Source organism: Patella vulgata, chromosome 3 (genome assembly GCF_932274485.2).
Source record: "Patella vulgata chromosome 3, xgPatVulg1.2, whole genome shotgun sequence".
Classification (NCBI taxonomy): Eukaryota; Metazoa; Mollusca; class Gastropoda; family Patellidae; genus Patella; species Patella vulgata.
This window is the reverse complement of record NC_065881.2, coordinates 12,809,094-12,821,030: the sequence shown is the minus strand read 5'-3', so window position 1 is coordinate 12,821,030 and position 11,937 is coordinate 12,809,094. Positions and strand designations below refer to the sequence as shown.

The following is an 11,937-nucleotide window of genomic DNA, read 5'->3' as shown; positions in this document are numbered from 1 at the left end:
ACCCAGCCACCGTGGCTCCCCCCATTGGATAGATGTCTATGATTCAATGCATTAGAACACATTCGCCATTTAAATATTTAACGTTAAACTGGGTAATCAATGGATATCGTAATGGTACTTGACAATCGAGAAAATGCTGTCCTAACTTCAAACTCTCGAAACCACCACTAGTATCCAATAAGACCACCAGTAGTATCCAATAAGACCACACACGGCTAACAAGTTTTTTTTTACTTTTTTTTTATTTTGAGAAAGAACATATAAAACAATTTTTACTAATATTTACATGTAGCTGAGAATCTAATGACTGGCCTTAGATAAAAAAAAATATAATATTTTAACTAATATTACCCGAGTAGCTTAAAAATTAGAAGTGGTTTACTGGCCTTGGATAATAAAAATGCAGAATGCAAAAAGAAATATTTCAGATCAACAAAGAATAAGCATAACTTAAAGGGTGTATGGCTCTATTCCTTGGGAAACTTAAAATAGTCGACTAGAAGCACATATTTTACTATTAATGTAAAATGAATGTATATGAAGTGATTTATATTCAATTTTTAAATTCTTATTGTAATTTATAATCTATTAAGTTATGTGAAATACTTGAACTGTTCAAATTAAAGGGCAGTAGTTACCACCTGCTTTGTCCATTCTGCACGTTTTTCTTTTAAAAATTATCATTTTGACGTTTTTGAACCACCCATTACTAATTACTTCCGCATTTCCTTGTAGGATATAATTTTCTTTGTTCATTGCAATTTGTATCCGAAACGATAGTGTACACGACTCATGTACATATTTTAAAATGTTCATTGTGTCCTGAATGTTGGATATTAGGATCCTATATTTTCACGACAAGATAACAACATCAATATTGATGGAAATAGGCCAATATTGAATTCTAATTTATGTTTTTAATTTCGAATATTAAGGAAAATATTGAGTTACAAGTTTAGCTCCTTTAAAGTTTTGTATACTGCAAATTTACATTAGAAAATACTATAAGACAAAAAAAGTGCATACACTGGTTAAGGCTATACAGGTCTCAATTCTATGGAATACAATTACTGCTTATTACTGAGCAACTAGGCTTTTCTAGTCATTGCTTCATCATGACTAGAGAAAACCTCGCTCAGTAATAAACAGTAAATGAAATGAAATGAAATATGGGAAATATGGGAAAATGGAATGGAATGGAATGGAATGGAATGGAATGAAATGAAATGAAGTTTAACATCCTACTGTTCTGCTCCTAACCTGGGCTAATGAAGACAGGCATACGCCATACAGTGTGCTATGAGGGAAATTTTGCCCGGACAGCGGCACTACGGCCTACTCTTATATTGAATTCCAACTGCCAAGGGATCTTTTACGTGCACGCCAATGTGTACACGGGACCTCGGTTTTTTCGGCCCATCCGAACGACTAGACAGCTTTCCTTGTCAGCCCCTCCGTCCTGCATCACTGACAAGGGAGAACCACGCCGGAAAATCTGGATGAACTTTCTCGGCCAATGCAGGGATCGAACACCCGACCTCCAGGCTAGCGAGCTAGCGTCTTATCTACTTAGCCACGTGATCCCCAACAGTAATTGTATTCCATAGAATTGTGACCAGTATACTCTAGTTCAATTACTAAATGCCATTGAAACAATTTTGGTTAAGGCTACTTGGATGTCAAATATGTATTTCTAAACTCAAACTATTGATACATTACTCAGTTCATGTGTTCAATATCTTCCTTATTACATCATTACATTACTACTTTTAATTTTATTACAGCATTACATTATTAGCTAACTACGTTGTCACTAAACTATTTCTTAACACCATCACCATTATCAATTTTACACAATTACCATTACATTATTAATTGACTATGTATCTATTACATTATACAATTACATTATTAATTGACTACACTGCCATTGGATTATTAGTTGACACAATTACATTATTAGTTGACAACGTCACCATTACATTATTAGTTGTCACTGTCAACCTTCACATTATCTATTTGAAACCATTACATTGCAACATTAGACCATTACTGTTACATTACTGAAGATAGGTGTTGCCAGGCAACAAAACATACGCCCACAGCAGCTAAATCGTCCGAGCGGTCGACAAGGGTTGTCGCATTTTTATTCCTTTGTAGGTAATTGGGGGCTTTTACAAGACAGTTCCATACAGATCAGATTATAAATTTTGTCGTTTGAGGGTTTACAAGGTTCTAAAAACTGAAACAAGGGTCTCAACTCTGGAAGTAATCTACAGAAATTGTTGAAATTTGACAGGCTTTTTCCTTTTACTAATTTAAATAATGCATATAAATTTCATACATATCGGATGATAACTTTCATCAATCGAGCATTAACAAGGTTTAACAAAATGAAACAAGGGCAATAACTCTAGAAGTAATTATTGTAAATTGCTGAAATTCAATAGGCTTTTTCATTTCACTAATTTAAATCATGCATATAAATTTCAGAAAGATCGAATGATAACTTTTGACGTTAGAGTATTCACAAGGATCAATAAAGTGAAACAAGGGCCATAACTCTAGACGTAATAAACGGAAATTGCTGAAATTCAATAGGCTTCTTCGTTTCAGTAATCTAAATAATGCATATACATTTCACAAAGATTGGGTGATAACTTTTGGTGTTGGAGCATTCACAAGGTTCAATAAAGTGAAACAAGGGCCATAACTCTAGACATAATAAACAGAAATTATTGAAATTAAATAGGCTTCTTCATCTCACTAATGTAAACAACATATATCAATTTTAAAACAATTGGATGATAACTTTTGGCGTAAGAGCGTTCACAAGAAATTGTGGACGATGGACGGACGGGGGCGACGGCAATATAAAAATGGCAACACACAGTATAAAAAATAGAATATACATTTAAAATCTAGAATATACATTTAAAAAATCGAGAATATAAAACTTCAAAAATCTAGAATATAAAACTTCAAAAATCTAGAATATAAAACTTCAAAAACATAGATACATTTCAAAAATATACATTGAAATAACCCTTGCAAACAGTTTACACAGTTACAAAATGACATATACAGTTACCATATTATTTTAAACCATTACATAATTACTTTAAACAATTACATAATTACTTTAAACAATTACATAATGACTTTTAAACCATTTCATTATTACTTTACCCAATTACATTATTACTTTACATTTCAAAAATATAAATTTCAAAGCATTTCAAAAATATACATTTCAAAAAACCCCTACAAACTATAATAATTACTAGACACCATTACATTATTACTTTACACCATAATCATTACTTTATAAAATTCCATTATTACTTCATGCCATTACATTATATTATCATTTTATCATTACATTATTACTTTATACAATTACATTATTACTTTATACCATCACCATTACATCATTACTTTATACATGTACATTTAGTTTATTACTCTACGCAATTACATTATTACTTTACACAATTACATTAGTATTCTACACAATTACATTATTACTTACATTTAGTTTATTATTCTACACAATTACATTATTACTTACATTTAGTTTATTACTCTACACAATTAGATTATTACTTTACACAATTACATTATTAATCTACACAATTCAGTATTAATCTACACAATTACATTATAACTCTATACAATTAAACCAGTGAATTCCAAAGTTGGGGTGCACAAGGGGGCAATTTAAAAAATTAGGTCCGCAATTTGAAAATGGTGTGAGTGACTTATTATTGAAACATAGAAATTGACTGGCTATCACTAAATCAGGAGATTGAAACTGACCAAATTAGAGCCTCATATTAAAATACTTTGCAGTAAACACCAAGCACAAGAATCTCACTGAATTAATTTTTCTTAAAACAATTACTGTAAAAAAATATTATTTTCTGATTCTTTATTATTTGATTTGAATAATTTTTTTTTATTGGAAGGAATCAACATCTTATTTGAAGGATTAAATTTTATTATATACTTACACAAAACTCAATATGTTTTTATATCAAAAGGGGGATGGGGGAGGGGGGGTCACAAAATAATTTGCGATGTTGAGGTTGGACATGGTACACAACAGGTTGGGAACCACTGCTTTAAACCATTACATTATTAATCTACACAATTACATTATTAATCTATGCAATTACATTATTAATCTATGCAATTACATTACTCCTCTACACAATTACATTACTCCTCTACACAATTACATAATCTACACAATTACATAATCTACACAATTACATTACTAATCTACAAAATTACATTATTAATCTACACAATTACATTATTAATCTACACAGTTACATTATCCTTACATTTCAATTTAGGACAGTGTGTTTTTTTATGTGGCTTTAGACTACCACTATGAGCAAATAATTTACCACAATCATCACATTTATATGGTTTCACGCCTGTATGTGTCCGTTTATGTACCCTGAAGGCATGAGGATGAGCAAAGGCTTTCTGACAAACACCACACTCATAGGGTTTTTCGCCAGTATGAAGCCTCATGTGCAGTTGAAGATGACTCATTCGAGTCACTGATTTATTACAAACAGTACACTTAAAAGGTTTTTCACCCGTATGGGTTCTCAAGTGACCTGTTAGAATACTTTTATCAATAAAGGCAAGTCCACACACTTCACACTTGTAGGGTTTTTCACCCGTGTGGGTGCGTTTATGTACCCTAATAGCATTAGGGTGAGCAAAGGCTTTCGGACAAACATCACACTTAAAGGGTTTTTCGCCGGTGTGAACCCTCATGTGTAACGTAAGATGACTTCGACGAGTCAGTAATTTATTACAAACATCGCATTTAAATGGCTTCTCGCCTGTGTGAGTTCGTAAGTGAACTGTCAGACCACCTTTATCTATAAAGCGCATTCCACAAATATCGCAATTATGGGGTTTTTCACCTGTATGTATTCTTAAATGTTTCAGAAGATGGGATTTCTGAGGAAATGATTGATTACAAACATCACATTTAAATGGCTTCTCACCTGTGTGAGTTTTGAAGTGCTGTGTTAAATAAGATCTCGATTTGAACATTTTACAGCAAACATCACATTTATAGGGTGTTTCATCGCTATGAGTTCTTAAATGAACACTTAGAGAACTTACTTGGGTGAAAGATTTGTTACAAACATGGCATTGGTGTGGCTTCTCCCCTGTATGGATTCGCTCATGGCTTCTCAGTCCCTGAATCAAAGTAAATGCTTTACCACAAACATCACATTTATGGGGTTTTATTCCACTATGGAATCTCATATGTTTTTGAAGATCACTATTATCTGGAAATGATTTACAGCATAAATCACATGAAAATGGTCTCACATTAGTGTGTGTTCGTCTAAAATGTGCTGCGACGCGGGATTTGAAGGCGAAAGACTTCCCGCAAATGTCACAGCTAAAGGGTTTTTCCCCAGTGTGGATTAAAATGTGCGAGTTTAAATGGTATTGAGTATTAAATGATTTACCACAAACATCACATTTAAAAGATTTTTTTTCTGGAGGATGAGCCTCCCTCGTATGTTTAATCAGAGAAAGTTTTCCAAGAAACGATTCCTGACAAATCTTGCATTTCGCACTTTCATGCGTTTTCATATGTTTATTTAATATACCGAGCATAGTATACGATCGGCTACAAATCTCACATTTAAAAGGTAGATCTCCTTTGTGCTGTTTAAGATGAATTTCCAGAGAATTCTTTCTCGAAAAGTATTGCAAACATACATGACATTTATAATTCTTCTCTCCGGCATGCGTTTGAAGATGCGATCGTAAATTCCACTTAGTTACACAGACTTTCTTACAAATCGTGCATTCAAATAACTTATCTTTGTGGGTTCTCCTGTGCTTGTCCAAATCAAACTTTGTCGATAATATTTTACCGCAATCATCGCAGCTAAAAGGATTCTCATCCGAACCAGTATGAAGTCTTCGATTGTGTTTATTCAAGTACTGTTTGGTTGCAAAAGATTGATCACAAATTTCACATGTATTGTTTTGTTCTCCGGTATGAATTTTTAAATGGCTTCGAAAGTAGCGTTTCGATGCAAAAGATTTATTACAAATATCGCATGTACTGCTTTTCTCCCCTGTGTGAATTTTCATATGAGAATTTAGATTGCCCCTATGATAGAATATCTTGTTGCATACATCACATTCCATAGATTTTCTCACATTTTTATGACTGGTAGGTTTGAGTTGACTTGAGTTTTTAGAGAAGGCTTCATCACCTTTCAAGTTTTCGCCCCGAGTAGAAGTTTCCAACTTCATATCATCCTTAAAGTTGTCCTTGTCAGTAGAAGCTTCCAAATCGACATCATCATCATTTTTAAAGTTTTCATTCTCAGTAGACGTTTCTAAATTGACATCATCATCATCATCTTCATCAACATCATCATCACTTTGAAAGTTTTCCTCTTCAGTGGAAGTTTCCAAATTGCTGCCATCACTATCAAAATCTTCGTCCTCATTAGAGGTTCCCAAATTGACATCATCATCACTTTTACAGTCTTCATCCTCAGTAGAGGTTCCCAAATTGACATCATCACCACTTTTAAAGTCTTCTCCCTCAGCAGAAGTTTCCAAATTGGTATCTGCCATTTTAGAACTGAAGGAGAAAAGTAGAAATATTACATTATATGAAACTCTTTCTTGTAATCAAGATCAAAAATCTAAAGTAGGCCTACTTTCCTTTTTAAACTGGTGGGTTGGATTGCCGAATGATTAGCACATGTGTGCTGTATCATAAGGTCTGTCATTTAGTCGACTGGCATGGTTTTGATTCCCTGGTTGTACGTGCCAAGGAGTAGGGTCGTCTGTCCAACCTAGTGGGTTTTCTCCAGGTCCTCTGGTTTTCTCCGACTGCTAAAGACTCCTACGCGCAAGCGAATTATTGAAATAAAATTGAACCATATGTTAGTCCTGAAATGACCCCTACGCGCAAGTGAATTATTAAAATAAAATTGAACCATGTGTTAGTCCCGAAATGACCTAGTGTCAAGTGGACGTTAAACCCCATTTCTCTCTCTCTCTCATTTTTAAAATAGAAGGATTATCAGGCCTTCTTCTTCTTGACAGGCTCAACATACGCAGAAACAGGGATTTCCAACATCATTGAACTTGTACGTGACATCATGAGAATTGTGGGTTAGGGTAAGGCTTAGGGGTCTTGGGTTAGGGTTAACGGCCACTAGCCCTGTTTAAATCTGGTGACCTTGAGGAAATCTGCAGGTGACCTTGATAAATAGATCTCACCCCAGAGGGATTGTGTCTCCCAAAATACCCTAAATCTGTGTCTGACATTGTTTGTTTAGCACATGCCTTATTACCAGGCTTGATTTAGGATTTCAAAATATCATTTACATTAATTATAGCAACAAATGAAATGAAATGGAGATTAATATCCTATTTTCTTAACCGAATAGTTATTGAAGATGGGCACAATCCATACAGCGTGCTACAGAATTATGCCTGGATAGTAGTGCTAATCCTACTCCTACATCAAAGGATCTTTACCAGTGGGAAGAAACCAGAGGACCCGGAGAAAACCCACCAGAGAGAGAGAGAGAGAGAGAAATGGGGTTTAACGTCCACTCAACACAAACTAGGTCATTTCGGGACTAACATATGGTTTAATTTTATTTCAATAATTCCCTTGCACGTAGGGTCTTTAGCAGTGGGAGGAAAACGGAGGACCCAGAGAAAACCCACGAGGTTGGACAGGCGACCCTACTCTGTGTCACATACAACCGGGGATTCGAACCACGCCAGTTGACTCAATGACAAGCCTTATGATACAGCGCGCACGTGCTAACCATTCGGACATCTAACCCCCCGAATACCCACCAGACTTGACAGGCAACCCAACTCCTAGTCACTAAGCGGGGAATCAAAACCACGGCACTTAACTCAATGACAGATCTTATGATGCAACATGCACGCATTAACCATTTGGGCACAAATAAAAACTCTTGTGTTCAATGAGTATAAAATCAAATAGCATGAAATAAATAAAACTATAATAGATCTATACAAAAAGATGGCACTTCTATAAAATGAGTTAGAAGAAATGATTTAAAGTTATATACTATAGATGATGTCCAATATGAGACATAAATCTCTAGGAAATATCAAATTACCTGCACCCCTGCCTAACTACGATAAATCTGATTGTGTTTGTTTTTAGCTACGATTTGATCTGATCAGCTTCCCAAACTTATTGTTTATTAATGCTGGTAATTAACATCTTTAAAATAAGATAATGTTAGACTATTATGACTAAACATACCCTGAATAGGCCGAATACCTGACAACTTATCCCAATATAAGACAATTCATCCCAAGACAACTCATCCCAATATAAGACAAATCATCCCAAGTTAGAAGACAACGATATTAGCTATACAGAAACTCATACATAAAGATAAGGATATAATGTCATATTCTGACAAAATTCTCAGACAATGATATGCAAACAATCAGCACGACTGGGGCTAACATTTTCAGTCACATGTATGGTTCAAAGAAGGAATTGAAAAATGTACGCTATGATAAGTATATGGAGCGCCCAAAAGTTAAAAAAAATTTAAATTTAAAACAACAATATCCACTTTAGTATAACTGTCAAAATTATTTTCTAAGTTAATCATGCAGTGTTTTTCACTGACTTTCGACATGTATTCATCATGTACGACTCATATGTTGTATATTACACATGCATGCCACTGCAAATCAAGCTTCTACTTCTAGATAGAACAATATATAGTACCCGCCCTTAGATATTCCATACAATTAACATGGGTGTACGAATCAACTATTAGTTGTGGACGACTTAACTGTGGACGAGTTTGTGTGTGGACGAATTAACTACATGTCACATGATGATCATGCATGATGTAGCTTCCCAACGATCAATCGGCTAAAAACGTGTTTAAAAGTTTTATCGATTTGATCTACTATGCTAGTATATACCAGCGAACATTACATCAACTTCAGGCCTCATGTAAAAAAAGAATTATCTTACCTATTACGTAAAAAACAGGTTATAAAACTTTTATATACGAAAAAAAAACACCCCACAAACAAACAACCAATAACAAACTCTAAATCAACTTCCGGATTGTTGTATCTAATATTAGACCGTAGATCGTAGTTAGATCTGTTCTATAATAAGACATGGACCATTGTCATACGGTAAAATAATGTTACTATAGATATATATATATATATATATAGAGAGAGAGAGAAATGGGGTTTAACGCCCACTCGACACAAACTAGGTCATTTCGGGACTAAAGTATGGTTTAATTTCATGTCAATAATTCGCTTGCGTGTAGGGGTCTTTAGCAGTGGAAGAAACCGGAGGCCCCGGAGAAAACCAACAAGGTTGAACAGACGACCCTACTCCTTTGCACGTGCAACCGGGGAATCGAAACTACACCAGTTGACAGACCTTATGATACAACGCGCACGCGCTTAACACCCCCCCCCCCACGTTACTATATATAACTCTGTGCTTATTCCCTTTCATGTTTCAAGGAACCACTATATCAAGACTGAGTTCATTCTTTTAAAGATTATAAACTTTAGATATCACAACCCGTCTCTAGCCTAACACCCTAAAAATTTATCTTTTAAAGGGACAATAACACTCTTGCTGGCTTGAAAGCGCCAGAAAATAAATAATATCTCTATGTAAGTACTAGATGTTTAAGTGTCCTACCTGTTGTGTAAATTATCCATTACATCTTATTTTACTTGTCCAGAGGGTTCGAAAATATTTTTAAATCGAAGTTTCATTTGAAAAGGTTTACGTTAGACGTTTCAAACCATTATGTTGAATTTTTCAAAATTTTTAAATAAGGTGTGTTAAGATGAAATTTGTATCATCAATTAATTGAAATATTCTAAAATAGTACAATTTGTTGACCAGAATAAAGATTGGGACATATTATTCAGTCACAACAAGAGTGATATTGAGCCTTTAAAGTGTCAGTCATAAGCAGAATATTTGTTCATACTTATATACATGTATATGTACATGTGTGTGTTTTCTATGAATCGTATGTATGCATTTCTGTACATGTTTGTGTATTCTGTATATTGCATGATAGAATAGAATAGTATTATGTAAATGTACGTGTATGAATGCTGTACTTATTGAACGACTTGATACATTCTTTTATCTTATTATCATACAATATGACATATTTTCCAACGTGGTTCCCTCTTTTCAGTGGTGCAGGATGGGACAAAAAAACCGACGTTCCGTTTATACATTGACGTGCACGTTAAATATTCGTTGGCAGTTGGAATTTGATATAAGAGTAGGCCATAGTTCCGCTGCCCGGACACTGTATGGCGTATGCCAGTCTTCATTAGCCCAGTCGGAGCAGAACAGTACGACGTTAAACCCCATTTCATTTTCCCATAAACCTGGCTGTATATAAATCTGGCTATCAGATCCTCGTTGTATATAAATGTTATATAAACATTTATAATTACAATTCGAATCCGCTTTCTTTCCTTCTACCTTTCCCAAATCACAACTTGACCTTTCAAAGGGCAAGCCACACGTGCATTGGCATGCGGCTACCGTGGCTATTTCTATTGTCCCATGTGTGCGAACGATTGAACAAATACAACGTTAAAGGTTTTAACTGTTTTTCTTGCCGAAATCCCTGTCTTATAATTGGGTGGTCCACCATCTCTGCATGTTATCCACAATTTGTCAAAAGTGGTATTTTTTCAAGGAATACCTCTAGAACAATTTTACTATCTAGCGCGTGTAGACCATAATACCATTGACCAATCAGAGCTCATTAATTTGTACAGCGGGGATCTGTAGACAACGGTTTGGCGGCAAAAAGTCTTGTACTGGACATTCCTAGCGTGTTGTTTGGGTAAAGAACAATAAGCGTGTTTACCAAATGTACGGAACCAGAAATGAAGTAAGGAATTGTTAGCCACGCAATTACGCAAGTTTGTTCGCCTAACAACCTTCCATTTGGTAAACAGCGGGTCTTCTTCGTATCATATCCAGCTCCTCTTACAGCGATATAAGTACAGTTTTAACGATTAGCATATGATATATAGGTACATATTTAATAGAAGACAATCGAGTCTATATATCATATTCTTTATGATAATATAAACAGCATATATAGCACCTTATTTCTGTTAATAATAGTGAGCTTCAATAATACAAACGGTGAATTATTACCACGTGTAATTGTAAAATATACTCATCTAAGGATGAACAGATACCGCTAGTGGACAGGTAACTTTTTCGAGATTTTTCAAGACAAATTTAGATAAATTTCTGGACATATGACTTCTTCAGGCCAAGAAAATGAATTGAAATGAAATGGGGTTTAACGTCCTAATGTTCTGCTCCAAACTGGGCTAATGAAGACGGGCATATGCATTACAGTGTGCTATGAGGGAAATTTTGCCCGGCCAGCGTCACTACGGCCTACTCTTATATCGAATTCCAACTGTCAAGGGATCTTTTACATGCACGCAAATGTGTACACGGGACGTCGGTTTTTCGCCAGGCCCTCTGTCCTGCAACACTGACAAGGGGGAACCACGCCGGGAAATATAGATGAACTTTCTCGGCCAATGCAGGGATCGAACACCCGACCTCCTAGCTGCCGAGCCAGCGTCTTTCCCACTTAGCCACCGTGACCCCCCCCCCCCCAAGCCAAGAAAGATATTTTGATGTAACACAGAAATAGTGAGCTTTAATAATACAAACCATGAATATTAACACATGTAAATATTTTGTGTTATTGAATCTCACTATTTTTATAATGAATATATTTTAAGATAAATTCCTGGACACATTTATATTTCGAGCGATAAAAGAAATTTTGGTACAAAACGAAAATAGTT

General features: G+C 35.0%; 1 protein-coding gene across 1 annotated transcript; it reads right to left on the bottom strand.

Moving 5' to 3' along the window:
* Positions 1 to 3,034: 3,034 nt before the first annotated feature.
* On the bottom strand, positions 3,035 to 9,130 carry LOC126816161 (zinc finger protein 431). Its single transcript, XM_050542404.1, has 2 exons — positions 9,065 to 9,130; positions 3,035 to 6,649 (listed from the first exon to the last, which is right to left on the bottom strand). The coding sequence occupies exon 2, from the start codon at positions 6,640 to 6,642 to the stop codon at positions 4,327 to 4,329; it is 2,316 nt and encodes a 771-aa protein (XP_050398361.1). The 5' UTR covers positions 6,643 to 6,649; positions 9,065 to 9,130; the 3' UTR covers positions 3,035 to 4,326.
* Between the last annotated feature and the right edge of the window lie 2,807 nt (positions 9,131 to 11,937).